Below are 15,137 nucleotides of genomic sequence, written 5' to 3'. Positions count from 1 at the left end.
TTAGAATCAGCATCCATATGGGATCCTGGCATATGCAAGGCGAGAACTTTCGCTACTGGGCTACCGCATCGGGCCCAAATAGCTATATTTTTAATATTTTTTAAAAAGTCAAGCGTGGCTATTTTGGCGAAAGCATTTAACATAACGATTCAGATACTGCTCAAGACACTGGCTCAAGGAGCTCCTGCCACACACATGAGAAAGTTGAATTGAGTTACTGGCTTCCAGCATGAGGTGGCATAGTGCTAGCTGCTGCTGCAGGCCTTTGGGAAGTGAACATGTTGATAGATGAGCAATGTCAGTCTCAGTCTCTCCCCTCTCCCGTGCCTTTTAAATAAAGAAAAAGCAATTTTGTGCGCCAGTGCTATGGCGTAGTAAATTAAGCCTACAACGGTGGTGCCAGCATCCCATATGAGTGCCAGCTTTTACACTTGTGATCGAACTCCCTGCCCACCTGGGCCTAGGACAGCAGTGGAGGATGGCTCAAGTCCTTGGGCTGTCAAGTACTTTAGTTTGGGTATTCTATTTTTTTTTTTTTTTTGACTCTTAATTTCTGCTGGGTCTTCTTCACGTCTTCTATTCCTTGGCTGAGTGATCCTGCATTCATTTCAAGCAGATACCTAATTTTCTATAAAACAGTTTTACGATCACTGTGTTGAAATCCTCGACAGGGAAGTCCAGCTTCTGTCGCTCAGTCAGTGTGAGATGTAAATTTGAAATCTTTCTGGTTTGGGGCATAATGAGGAATTTCCTAGTAAAGTGCAGACATTTGGAGGACTATTTTAAAAGCCTCTTGGTCTCACTGAATGGCCTGGGGAATTTGGTCACCTATGGGAAGGCCCAGATGAACTCCATGTGGGGAGTAAACCAATGGCTACCATGTCAGTCTGTCTCTCTCCCTCTCTGTAACTCTGACTTTATAATAAATCAACACCTCTTTATTAAAAAAGCTTCGTGTTAGCATATCTTTTCTGCAGTAGGTGAAGGGGACACCGCCTAACTATGGCCATTTGTGAGTGGAAATCTTGCCTTTTGACTTGACCTTGTCTGAGTCCTCCCTAGCAGGAGCAGGTGAGGTTCCTCATTACAGCCCAGTCAGGGTAGAAGTCTGAAGTTGTTCCGTGGGCATTGCTGATGAGGGTGGGAGTGGCTCACGGGTTACTATCTAGTCAGGTTACTCCTTTATTTTGGTCTTTCACACAGAGAAAACAGGCTTTTCAAGGACTTTTATGTCTGGAGCTATTGCCATTGCTGCGATGCCAGCTTGTCCAACACCCAAGTATTGGAAATGTGAGTTCAGGAAAACTAGGGAGTTGGAGCACACTAATCCCTTGCTCGCAGTGACAGCATCCCACATGGACTCTGGTTCATGCCCCGGTTGCCCCACTTCCCACCCAGCTCCCTGCTTGGGGCCTGGGAAAGCAGTGGTAGCTTCAGACTGGCTCATCTCTGGTTATTGCAGCCGTTTGAAGAGCAAACCAGCAGATGGAAGATCTCTCTCTGTTTCTCTTCTCTTTTTCTATAAATCTGCCTTATCAATAAAAGCAAATAAGTCATAAAAAGAGAAAGAGATCCCAGGGAATTCATCACTGTACTGCCAGGTCACTCTATGGCCTCAAGGTCTTCAGCCAGTCTGCCTTTTCTTTCCCCCCTGGAATACCTTGTGCCTGTTTCCCATATAATGCCCTAGACTTTCAGTTGTACTTAGCAGGCAGGGTAGGGAGCAGTAATTCTGATATACTCCATCTTCCTGGAAGCAGAAAGCTAGAGTGTTCATTTGAATATGCTAATTTCACTGTGTCACTCTACAGCTTCAAAACATCTCAAGGCCTTAAATTCCCACAGGATCAAATCCCAAACAAACAAACAAACAAAAACTCATGGAGGAGAAATTGTGCCAGATACACCTGTACATTCTCCAAGTCCAGCACAGTTCTTTCAGTGAGAACTCACTCAGAATCAGGCTTCACTCCATGTATCGTTTATGCCAATCTATACTCCGGTGAGTGACACATCTTCTTCAAGATTGCTCCAGGGCCAAACGTAGAATGTATGTGTCAAGTCAGGAGAGCTGTGCCAACTTCAGCAGCACACTTACTTTGCACAGGCAGCCGGCGCCGTATGGCCAGGCGCTCCATTTTCCGCTGGGTCTCTGCCAGACTGAAGAGAACTCCGTACACGTACTGACGAGCTGACCGGAACAGGAGAGCAGCTGGGGGTAACTCCATGTTGCACTCATCCTCGATACACACAGGAATCTTAATCTCCCCCTAACGAGAGAAGAGTGCGGGGCCCCGGAGAAAAATCAGTCACGGCAAGCTTTAGAACAGACCTGAGGAGATCAACTCAATGACAGAAGCCTCCGTGAATCTTGCTACCTTCTCTGTTTATACTCAGACAGAATGCTGGACTAACAGGAAGCCCAAGTAACCCAGCCCACCACAGCCTATTTTAAGCTACATTCCATTTTTTACAAGATTGACTTATTTTTTATTGGAAAGACATAACACAGAGAGGAGAGACAGACAAAAGTCTTTCATCCACTGGTTCACTACCCCAGAGGCCACAGCAGCCAGAATTGAGCTAATCTGAAGCCAGGAGCCAGGAGCTTCCTCCGGATTGCCCACGTGGGTGCAGGGTCCCAAGGCTTTGGGTTGTCCTCGACTGCTTTCCCAGGCCACAAGCAGGGAGTTGGAAGGAAAGTAGAGCAGCCAGGACATGAACGGGAACCCATATGGGATTCTGGTGCGTGCAAGGCAAGGACCCCAGCCACTAGGCTATGGCACCAGGCCCAGTACATTCTATTTTTAAAGTGTCAGCTTTGACCATCCGTAGCTGACTAGTGGGCAGGACCATTTTGGAAGCCTTGCTGGGGCTGGGTACATGTGGTTATGCATGACATGTGAAGAGCAACTCTATAGTAAAACAGGAAGAAATAAGGTAGCAGGGCCTAAAGCCTCTCCTTAGGCTGTATCCATTCCCAGATCTGCAGTCCAGCAGCATGGGATCTATACCCTGCAGAAGTCCACAGTGAGGGCTGGGCATCCTACGGGAGGGGAACCAACCACTTGCAGACACATGCATCCTGTATCAGAGTGACAGCCGAAGTCCAGGCTGCTGCATATCTGATCCAGCAAATGCATCTGGGAAAGCAGCTAAGGATGGGCCAAGTGCTTGGGCCCATGTTGGAGACCTGGATGCAAGTCCAGGCTTCCAGTGTGGGGCTGTTGGCAGCATCTGGGAAGTGAATGAGCATATGGAAGATTTCTGCCTTTCAAATTGATGAAAGGAAAGATGACATTTTAAAAATATATCAGTTACACTCCTCTTCTGGGGGCTTAGTTTGCCACTCAGTCCCATCTTCTAGTGGTTTCTCATCAGGTGAGGCCCTGAATAGAATGAGGCTCCTACCAGAACCCTTGGGTTCGGGCCCAGCATGATGGCTCATTGGCTAGGTCCTCGCCTTGCAAGTGCCAGGATCCCATCTGGGCATTGTTCATATCCTGGCTACTCTACTTTCCATCCAGCTCCCTGCTTGTGGCCTGGGAAAGCAAGAGAAGACAGCCCAAAGCTTTGGAACCCTGCACCTGCATGGGAGACCAGGAAGAAGTCCCTGGCTCCTGGTTTTAGCTCAGCTCAGCTCCAGCTGTTATGACCACATGGGGAGTGAACCAGTGGATGGAATATTTTTCTCCTTGTCTCTTCTTCTCTCTGTAAATCTGCCTTTCCAATAGAAATAAATAAATCTTTAAAAAAAACCAGAGAGACAGAGAACCTTTGGTCTCTTTTTTCCTCCCTTCAGACACTGGTGGTTGAGTTCCCTCTGGTTCGCGCAGTCTTAGGGAGGATGTAATATGGTCTAAGCTCCTGGAGGAGGCGGGGCGTGCCAGCCTACCTTTGTGAGGATGTGGTAGATGTATGGGTACATGAGACCCCTGCGGTGTCTGTGCTCCGCAACCCGCAAGACTTCCGGGGCGACTGGAGGCAAGGGTGGGATGGTGATATCCATGTGGTTCCTTGTGGACATAGAGAGCAGAGACGGGATGTGGGGCTCTCCGTCCCCGAGGCTGGATTCTGAAACTCCAGCATCCATGGGCTGTCCCCAAGACTCCCGCTCGCCACTGGGATCTGTCCATCCAGGCTGCTGTTGAAGTGCCTCTGTGATATGACTGGGAAAAAAAAAAAAACAGAAAAGTGAGTCTGGTAGAGAGATCCTACGGCATCTCCTAGGCTGAGTATTCAACCTGCCCTCTTTCCGCTCAGAGGCTCACTGCCTTCAGGGCCACATTTACCCGACACAACTGCTGTCCACTGCACAGGCATCAACCACTGAACAGGCCCAGTCCTGATACATGCACTCCAAGGTCGGACCACACAACCTGTGATTTTTCCAGGGTGGCCAAGGTCTGGGTCCAGTGGTCTGCTTGGAGAGTTCCCTCAAGAAACCACGCTTGCAGTGATCTCACTAGACTCTTGTGTGCACCAGCCAGTGCAGGGTCAGGTTCATCTTCACCAGCCAGTGCAGGGTCAGGTTCATCTTCACCAGCCAGTGCAGACAGCAGTGGATGCAGCTGCCTGCTCAGTTCCAACCCTAGCCCTGTCTCTCATGTGAACTGACAGTGCTCCAGCCTAACCCAGTCCACCACAGGCTTGGACTTTACACATACCACTGGCTGTCACAGCTTAGTTGAGGTGACCCCCAATAACCACAGCAGGCCATTCCAGCCCCAGTTTTTGCCTGTGCCAGCATGTGCTGCAGCCTAGCCCAGTCTGTACCACATCCCATCAGGCTGCACACCCATAGGTATTGCTCCTTAGCTAAGCTGAAACTGCCCCCAGACCTGGCCCACATGAATGCCGACAGGTGCTGCCACCTTGACCAGCCTGGCCAGCCCTTAGCCCTGGCTCTCACGCTCACCAGCAGGAGGTGCAGTCCACCAAGGGAGTGCCCACAGTTCCCCTACCAAGCCTGCTCCCAGCCCTGTAACCCAGCCCTGCCAGGGGTTACTGCAGTCTAGCCTAACATAACTTGCATCCAGTCTCGGCACTTGCCAGAGGGTTCTGTGGCCTAGCCCACTGGCCTGCACCCACTGTGGCTCTCATGCTTGTCAGTGGGTACAACAGCTGAGCCCAGGCTGGCCCTCCCCAAGACTGGCCTACTCCCAGTCCCAGCTCTCATGCCCACCAGTGGACGCAGTGGTGCAGCAAGGGAATCCCTGAAGATCCCCTGCTAGGCCTACTCCCAGTCTTGGCTCCTATGTGTGCTAGTGGGCACTGTGGCCCAGTCTGAGATGGCCTGCCCTCAGTCTCAGCATTCACCAGCAGGTGTTACAGCATGGTTCAGCCTAGCCCATACCCAGTCTTGCTCTTGCTGGTGGGTTCAGCAGCCTAGCCTGGCCCACCTCTAGTCCTCGTGTGAACTGGCAGGTGTTAGGGTCCAACCTGTCCTGGCTCTTGTTTGTGCCAGTGTGTGCTGTGGACTTGTCCCAACCAGCCCATCCCCAGGCTCCACTCACACATATGCTAACAGGTGCTGCTGCCTAATCTGACCTGTCCCTGCCCCTAGACTCAATTTTTTTTTTGACTCAGTTCTTGCTTTTACCAGTGGGAAATGCAACCTAGCAGAGGAATTTTCCAACTTCCCGTACCAGGCCTGATCCCTGCCCTAGATCTTGCATGTGCCAGCAGATGCTGTGGCCCAGCATGACATGGCTGGCCCCCAGTCCTGGCACTCACTGGTGGATACTACAGCGGATGCTTACCATGCTGGTGGAGGCTCAACTCAACCTGGCATGGCCCACCCATAGTTTCAGCTCTCAATGGCAAGTATTTCAGCTTAGCCCACCTGGGCACAGCCCACACCCTGTCCTGATTCTTGTGCATGCAACAGGTGCTGTGGCCTGGTTCAGCCTGGTCTGCCCCTAGACCCAGCTCACACAAGTGCTTCAGCCTTGCCTGGCCTGGCCTGGCCTGGCCCAAGTTCCAGTTCCCATGTGTGCCAGCAAGTAGTACAGTCTGGCCCAGCCCAGCCCAGCCCCAGCCCAGCCCCAGCCCAGACCCTTGTGTTCCCCAGTAGGAGTTGCAGCAGAGCAGGAAAGTTTCCAAGTTCCCCTACCTGCTCTTAGCCCCAGATTGCATGTGTGCCCGTGGGTGCTGTGACCCTTCTTTGCAAGGTATGTTCTCAGTCCTGGCAGATGAAGTAGCCTGGCCCACCCCTCTCAGTCCTGGCTCCCAAGAGTGTCAGGTGAGTTACACGGTCCAGCCTGGCTCAGTTTGTCACCACCATCAGCACTCTGCATAAACCAGTGAGTACTGTAGTCCCCCAGAGGCCCACAAGTTCCTTACAGATTTTGCCCCCATATACAGTTCTCTCACATTCTGGTAGGTACTATAGCCTAGGCTGATATGGCCCACTCTGGACCCTAACGCTTGTGGGTGAGTACTGCGGCCTAGCCCAGCCAGGCATGCCCCGCAAGACCAAGCTTTTGCATGTGCTAGTAGGAAGTGGGCGATGCTATTTAGCCCAGCCCAGATTTCCCACGTGGACAGGTGCCTTGGCCTGACCTGGACATGCCCTTTGGATTTTCCCCTCTAAACTACCTGATCTCAGCTTTGTCGCATATCTGTGAGTACTTTGGCTTGGTCTATGAAAGATCTCAGAAGTCATTCTTCCCCTGTCATACATGCCCTCAGCTGTTTCCACACCAATACATCCCCAGAGCCTCCTTCCCCAGGCAATCTGCAGTGCCACAGCCCCTGGCCTAGGGGATTGATGGTATGTCCCTGCCCAGCGTTCCCTTGTCTTCCCTACGTATCTGAAATAGTAATAGTAATAATAATGATAATAATAATAGGTAACTATCCTGGCACACTGGCGTTATCCAGGTCCAGAATGAATGCCAGCTATTGGCTGCTTTACTCCCAGCAGTATAACACCTGCTTCTAACAGACTAACTCAGCCCCAACCTAGGCAGCTGCCTACAGCTGGGGAGAAACTCTTTCAGTAGTCAACCAAGCTTATCCAGCTCCTTCAAGAATTGGGAGGTGACAGTCATGACACGCACCATATCCATGGCAATGCTGCCTTCACCAACCACTTTTGTTGCCTTTCACTTCAGCAGCCTGAGGGGCTGAAAATCACCCCCAAGCATGGGGTCAAGTGGGCATGCAGTGAGTAAGTGCAGAGAATGGTTTCCCACTTTACTTTCTTAAGAGGAAATCCAACAAGGCACACTTTGCCCACACCCTCTGGCCAGGTTCCCAACACAAGCACGCAGAGGCTGCTGATCCATACACATACTTACTCAGAGCCAGCTCCATTGGGCTCATCACCATCAGAAGAGGATGAGTGCGACGAGTCTGGCCTCAAAGGCGGTGATGCTTTGGAAGGCAGGTAATTGGGGAACTGAGATGTAGATGAGTCATAAGAGACAGCCCAGTTGGCAAAGGGGCTGTCCTGAAGCACGGGGTCCTCAGAAAAAGCGTGTGACTCCCCCAAAGTGTGGGGAGACAAGAGAAGTGATGAGCTGGGTCCCATCGGGAATGGTGGTGGATATTTCATTTTCCGGGGTACTTGGTGAGAAAACTAAAGGATGAAGCAGACAGAAAAATTATTTAACATCAGCTCCAAGGTGGGTCCTTCAGTAGCTTCAATACAGTAGTTGGTGCCAGGAGCAGGGAGTGTTGAGATACAAATGGAGGAACAAGGAAGAATTCTAATAGAGGCACAGGGACAGATTCCTCCAGAGGCTGGAGAAGGAACCTGCTCAGGGTCTCCAAGGACCACTCTTTGACATCAGCTAATCCATCTCTGCAGAGTCCTCAGGTGATGGACTTGGATGTTCTCGTGACATAGTGTGCCAGCCTCAAGTGGAGAATGTTGGTTATAGGCTTAGAGAGCTTTGGAGTTCTGCCGATACTGAATCGCTCTCATGCCTTAGCCCAAGATTATAGATTGGGAAGCGGGCCCAGCGGCGTGGCCTAGCGGCTAAAGTCCTCGTCTTGAAAGCCCCGGGATTCCATATGGGCGCCGGTTCTAATCCCGGCAGCTCCACTTCCCATCCAGCTCCCTGCTTGTGGCCTGGGAAAGCAGTCAAGGACGGCCAATGCATTGGGACCCTGCACCCGCGTGGGAGACCCGGAAGAGGTTCCAGGTTCCCAGCTTCGGATCGGCGTGCACCGGCCCATTGCGGCTCACTTGGGGAGTGAATCATCGGACGGAAGATCTTCCTCTCTGTCTCTCCTCCTCTGTGTATATCTGGCTGTAATAAAATGGATAAATCTTTTAAAAAAAAAAAAAGATTGGGAAGCAAACTGAGCAGCACTAACAAAGAGCCTCAGGACCATGGAAAGGACGCTTACCATTGGCTTTCCAGTAGAAATGGTGCCCATTTGATTTCGTGGAAGGGGAGGATTTCCAAGGCGATTATTCCGAAAGCCTAAAGGCCAACAGAAAGATCTATACTTTATTCAAGCCCAATAATTTGATCACGTTACATTCTGCTAACACAATAGCATATGAAAATTTATCAAGAAATAATTTATGATGAACTGAATAACTACTATGTGTTATGCTAGGAGTTTATGTATATTACTCTGATAACTATGAGTAGGACTCATGAGCCACATTTCGTACAAAAGTGACTTGCCACAGTCACACAGCTGGGAAACAGCAGAGGTCAGACTCAAACTCAGCCCTAAAGATAGGGCCACTTCACATAGGTCAGGCAAGAACAGGTACTGAGCGCCCGGCAGCCACGCTAGGGAAATAGCAATTGTACCTCATCTATCAACTGGAGAGTTCAAGAATCTTCTTTATGTTCTAACTGCCATGACATAGGAGTGACATTTAAGACAGCACAACATGAACAGGTGATTACTCTGACCGCAGTGTTCCTGAGAGATCACCTCAATTTGCCACAGTAACAAAGTAGTTGGGGGTCAAATGGCAACCTTACCAAGGAAAGAGGGACCCACTGGCAGCGAAGAGAGCTTGGTTGTAACTGAGTAGTACTCAACGGCTTTCTTGAATCGTTCTATTTTATCTTCGGTCCTGGACTGCATGAGAGAACATCAACTTTTTAGAAGAAACTATGAGAATGCATCTGTTTCATATAACTTACAATCTGGGAGTCAAAACAACAGCAGAAATCATTATTTTATTAAATACAAGAGAACAGATTTCCACTTCACAGAACATCAGGCAGGGAGACATAAGAGGAAAGGCAATGGTCATTCAGCCTAAACAGTTCAGGTCTCTGTGTCCCATCCTAGCGGGCCTGCATTCAAGCCCAGGCTCCGACTCCAGACACCAGCTTCCTGCCACTGGCCACCTGGAGAGGCAGCAGTGAGAATGCAAGTCATTGAGTTTCTATCACCTGTATGGGAAACCTGGTTGTGTTCCTGCCTCCTGGTTCTGGCCCCAGTCACTGCAGACAACTGCACACTGAATCAGTGGAGGGGAGCTTTCTCTCTCTCTCTCTCTCTCTCTCTCTCTCTCATTCTTTTTCTTTGTGCCTCGAAAACAAATACTATTAAATCCTTAGATAAATTTAACTTGATTTATATTGTTTGCTATTGAAAATGATTCCGTGATCATTCAAAAGTGCCTACGGATCAGGGGAAAAATCACATGGTAGCACTATCTAAAGATATTATGTGCTGTTTACTTACACTATTGCTTTTAAAAAAAAGGATTTATTTATCTTAATGGAAAGGCAGATTTACAGAGAGAAGGAGAGACAGAAAAATCTTCAGCTGCTGGTTCACTCCCCACATGATCACAACAGCCTGAGCTGAGCCGATCCGAAGTCAGGAGTCAGGAGCCAGGAGCTTCCTCCAGAGCAGAAGCAGGGCTGATGCCTTGGCATGGTAGACTAAGGATTCAATTGTGTGCCAGCATGGCATATGGCATTAATTTGCACTCCAGATCCTACCTGTGCAATCCAGCTCCCTGCCTGTGGCCTGGGAAGGCATTAGAAGATGGCTCAAATCCTTAGCACCCTGAACCCACATGGGAGACCCAGAGGAACTTCCTGGGTCTTTGGTTGTATTGGCTCAGCTCTGGCCATTGCGGCCATTTGGCAAGTGAACCAGTCAGCGAATGAAAGATCTTGCTCTGTGACTTTGTCTTTCAAATTAAAAAAATCTTTAAGTGGAGCAGCTGGGATTTGAACGAGCATCCATGAGGATGCAGAGGCCTAAGCACATGGGCTGCCTTTTGCTGCTTTCCCAAACACATTAGCCTCAAGATGGATGGTAAATGGAGCAGCCAGGAGTCAAGCCAGCACCCCCATGGGATGCCAGCATTACCTACCACACCATAATGCTGGCCCTTTTGTCTTGCTTTTATTACATTAAACTAAACTACTTAAATAATTTTGAATGGCTTACATATTTTATCCCTATGAATGTATCATCAATTATGGGACAATTTTCTTAATATTGAACATTTATCTAACTCTAACACTATTAGCTATTATAAGTCAAGCAGGGGATGGAGGGTCACTGGTTAAGCTGCCAAGGAGGCACTAAAATCAGGCTGCCTGGTTCAAGCCTTGGCTGCTCTGCTTTTGAACTAATTCCTGTTCATGTGAATTTTGGGAGGCAGTAGGTAATGACACAAGTACTTGTGTCTGTGTCACCCACAGGGGAGACCTGCATTGAGTTCTAGGCTCCGTGAACCAGTCCCACTGGTTGTGAACATTTGAAAGTAAAAGAGCAGGTGGAGAATCTCTGTCTCTCTGCCTTTGAAATAAAATTTAAAAATGCTAAAAAGGGTATCTACAAAGAGTAGATACTGTTCATATAAGTCATTTGTGGATTTCAGGTAATATCCTTAGGACAATAACGTAAAAATTAAATTATATTGGTCCAAAAGGTCTAAAAGCACTTAAATGTGTATAAAACCACATATTTCAGCCTGGTGCAGTAACCTAGTGGCTAAAGTACTCGCCTTGCACACGCCGGGATCCCATATGAATGCTGGTTCTAATCCCAGTGTCCCCATTTCGCATCCAGCTCCATGCTTGTGCCCTGAAATCAGTAGAGGATGGCCCAAAGCCTTGGGACCCTGCACTCGCGGGGGAGACCCAGAAGAAGTTCCTGACTCCTGGCTTCAGATTGGCACAGCACCGGCCATTGCGGTTACTTGGGGGTGAATCATCAGAGGGAGATCTTCCTCTGTCTCTCCCCTTCTCTGTATATCTGACTTTCCAATAAATAAATCTTTAAAAGCACATATTCACCAGAATGGCTGAAATGAAAGATTATCAGTGTGAAGCACTTTCAAGAATATACCTAACTGAATTCCAGCAGGCTGTTTGCAGGATAACACATTGGTACAGTTTGCAAAACATTATGGTAGCTTCTTATAAGATTAAATATATCGGGGCAAGCATGATGGTCTAACGGCTAAATCCTTGCCTTACACATGCTGGGATCTCATATGGGTGCTGTTTCGTATTCTGGCTGCTCCGCTTCCCATCCAGCTCCCTGCTTGTGCCCTGGGAAAGTAGTGGAGGACGGCCCAAAGCCTTAGGACCCTGCATTCACATGGGAGACCCAGAAGAGACTCCTGACTCCTGGTTTCAGATCAACTCAGGTCCAGCCATTTTGGCCACTTGGGGAATGAGCAGTGGATGGAAGATCTTTCTCTCTGTATCTCTTTGTCTCTGTAAATCTGATTTGCCAAGCAAAATAAATGTTTTAATAAATTAAACATATCTTATCATTTGGCACCATGACCCAGAAGAAATTAGCAGATATGTATACCAAAAAAAACCATGGAAGGCTATTAATATACCTTCATTTATATATATCTTAAACTTGAGATAAATCAAATATATATCAAAAAGAGAACAAATAAATTACAGTATAATCATACAGAGGAATGTCATATAGCAATAAAAAGAAAAAGCATTGATATACACAATGACATGTCTAAATGTCCTTGATATGATCATACTGAATAAAAGGAGAGACACATATGAGGACATATAAAGTTCTGTTAATGTAATGTATGGCAGAACAGGTAAAAATTACTGTTTATTTCTTGGGGGGGATGCCAATTGAGGAGTTCTTCAGTTGTCAAGCCCTTTCCACAGTTATTTAGAAATCCTCTTGCTATTTTGATCAAATGGATTGTAAGACTATGTTATCCTTAAGTCATTTTTTAGATTTATTTATTTTTATTGGAAACACAGATCTACAAAGAGAAGTAAAGACAAAGAGAAAGATTTTCTGTCTGCTGGTTCAAATCCCCAGAGGTCGCCAGGGCCAGAGTTAAGCCAATCCGAAGCCAGGAGCTTCTACCAGGTCTCCCACTCAGGTTCAGAGTCCCAAGGCTTTGGGCCATCCCCGACTGCTTTCCCAGGCCACAAGCAGGGAGCTGGATGGGAAGTGGGGCTGCCGGGACATGAACCGGCGCCCACATGGGATCCCAGCACATGCAAGGCAAGCATTAAGCCACTTGGCCATCACGCTGGGCCTCTTTAGTCATTTCTACCTTCTCATTACAAAACAAGCTCTCATAAACATATGTATAAATAAATCTCTTTGAATTATTTAATAGGGGAAGCTTCTGAGAAGTACAATTTACTAGGTCAAAGGGTGTTACCATGTTAACAGACTCTTGACAACATGGTACCAAATCTCTTTCCAAAACACATGTCTCGAGCTACACTCCTCCCATCAGCAGCCAAGGATGCTCATTTCGCCAGACAGCACAAAGGCTGAAGAGGTTTCTTTTTTTTTTTTTACAAAAACAATTGACCATTGCAAAAGAGTATTTGTTTCTTGTAGAAAACTTTGAACCCATGACGGAAAAAAATTTTAAAGCATCTACAGTGCCATCTCCCAGAGCCTAAGAGTGCTAGTGCGCCACGTTTCTCTGGAACGCCAGCCTCCCTCATTTACATGAATACATGCACAAACAAAAGAAATCAAGACCTCACTGTCCTGCAACAGAGTAGGCTAAGCCTCCACCATCAGCATCCCATATGGACACCGATTTGTGTCCCAGCTGCTCCGCTTCCATTCCAGCTCCCTACTTGTGGCCTGGAAAAGCCTTGGGTCCCTGCACGTGCCTGGGAGACCCAGATAAAGCTCCGGACTCCTGGCTTCAGATCTGCTTAGCTCCGGCCTCTGTACCCATTTAAGGAGTGAGGCAGCAGATTGATGCTCTGTCTCTTTCTCTGTCCCTCCTTCTCTAACTCTGTCTTTCAAATTCAGGAAAAGCATAATTTAAAAATTATTTATTAAAAAAGATTTCTATCTCTTTCAATAAATACGAATTTACAAAATAAAGGTTTATTATGGTGCAAACCTTCTGAAATTCATGCATAACTTTTATAATACACACTTCCCATTACCATTTTAAGGAGCCCTTGTATGTCTTGCAGAATATTTAACGCCAGTAAGTTGAGATCTACGATCCGATCTCCAGATATCCTGAGTTACACACGCACATCCCTCGCACACAGTCCTGCTCTGTGTCCTGCCAGGTGAACACCCTCCCTTCCTGAGTCCCACTTCTCGAAAGATCTTCCTGACATCCCTTTCCTGCTTCATCATCTGTGTTCTCTTTATCGGGCTTACTGATTGGCTTCTGCCTCCCCTTCATTTAGCCTCAAGTTTTGGAAGGACAGAAAATGGTTTCTGGGGCATGGCATGGTGCAATGGCACACTAAGCTTCTGCCCGTGGTGATAGCATCCTATATGGGCACCAGTTCTAATCCCGGCAGCCCTGCTTCCCATCCAGCTCCCTGCCTGTGGCCTGGGAAAGCAGTCGAGGATGGCCCAAAGCCTTGGGACCCTGCACCGGTATGGGAGACCTGGAGGAAGCTCCTGGCTCCTGGCTTTAGATCAACTCAGCTCTGGCCTTTGTAGCAACTTTGGAAGGAAACTAGCAGATGAACAATCTTTCTCTCTCCTCTTTCTGTAACTTCATCTTTCCAATAAAAACAAGTAAATCCTTAAAACAAAAACAAAAAGGGATTGTATCATAAAATTTTTAAAAAAAATAAAATATAAAAACAAAACAAAAATAAAATTTAACTAATTAAAAAGTTAAACGGTTTCTTCACATTCCTGTCCAGGGCCAGCGCAGGATGTTGCATACAGCAGTTCACTCCGCATGCGCTCTAAGATGGCATTTAACGGTGCTCTGTCCTTGGCGGAGTAGAGGCACAGCGGCCTCGGGCAGCTGCCTGGAGCCATTCCTGGGTATTTCCTCCTAACTCTGCAGCTGGCAAAAAGGATTTCTGAAGGATCATGCGGCACTAGTGAAAAGTATGGACTATAACGCTAAGCCAAAACTGCATCTTAAAAGATTTTCACTGAGATGATCATCTTATCAAAATAGAGAGACTAGGAGGAAAACCAGAAATGAGGCCTCTATGTCCCGATTTTGGTGTTCTTTTTATTTTTTATTATTATTATTTTTTTAAGAATAAGGAAATCTGAGCCCAGTGTGGTAGCCTAGTAACTAAAGTCCTTGCCTTGCGCATGCCAGGATCCCATATGAGCACTGACTCGTGTCTCAGCTTGCTCCACTTTCCATACCATTTCCATTTTTTATTGCAAATTCGGATATATAGAGAAGAAGAGAGACAAAGAGGAAGATGTTCTATCTGCTGATTCACTCCCAAAGTGGCTGCTTCAGCAACAGCAAAGCTGATCCAAAGCCAGGAGCCAGAAGCCTCTTCCGGGTCTCCCATGCTGGTGCAGGGTCCCAAGGCTTTGGGCTGTTTTCGAGTTCTTTCCCAGGCCACAAGCAGGGAGCTGGATGGGAAATGGGGACACTGGGATTAGAACCAGCACCCATATGGGATGCCAGCGTGTGCAAGGTGAGGACTTTAATCACTAGGCTACTGCCTCAGGTTGGTGTCTTGGGAGGGTGAGGGGAGTTGCTGCAACTGTTACATGTCAACCCAGAACAACCTTTTGGAGGCAGCAATGACAATAATGGAACAGCAGGAAACTAAAATTTGGTTTGGCTTTCCCTGCCCTCCTCTGTCCTTCTGTTGTTTGGTACCAGCCACAAGGACAGTCCCCAAAATGACATGGAAGAGTTGAACAATTTAAATTCCTGACTTAATGACAGGTGGACTGAAAAGGGAGTGGCCCCTAGGCAGAAA

At 47.7% G+C, this 15,137-nt stretch overlaps 1 protein-coding gene across 2 annotated transcripts in view; it reads right to left on the bottom strand.

Moving 5' to 3' along the window:
- Positions 1–15,137, bottom strand: part of FAM120C (family with sequence similarity 120 member C) — a 109,888-nt gene that overhangs the window by 37,240 nt on the left and 57,511 nt on the right. For both annotated transcript variants that reach the window (XM_004598304.4, XM_058658436.1), the window contains exons 5-9: positions 8,958–9,057; positions 8,362–8,438; positions 7,305–7,585; positions 3,896–4,169; positions 2,099–2,270 (exon numbers count right to left, since the gene is read on the bottom strand). In XM_004598304.4, the coding sequence (XP_004598361.2) occupies positions 2,099–2,270; positions 3,896–4,169; positions 7,305–7,585; positions 8,362–8,438; positions 8,958–9,057 (904 nt within the window). The remainder of the gene's footprint in view (positions 1–2,098; positions 2,271–3,895; positions 4,170–7,304; positions 7,586–8,361; positions 8,439–8,957; positions 9,058–15,137) is intronic.

This window comes from Ochotona princeps, chromosome X (assembly GCF_030435755.1).
Source record: "Ochotona princeps isolate mOchPri1 chromosome X, mOchPri1.hap1, whole genome shotgun sequence".
In the NCBI taxonomy this organism is placed as follows: domain Eukaryota; kingdom Metazoa; phylum Chordata; class Mammalia; order Lagomorpha; family Ochotonidae; genus Ochotona; species Ochotona princeps.
The sequence above is the reverse complement of the archived record's forward strand: the minus strand, read 5'-3'. Positions and strand labels throughout refer to the sequence as shown.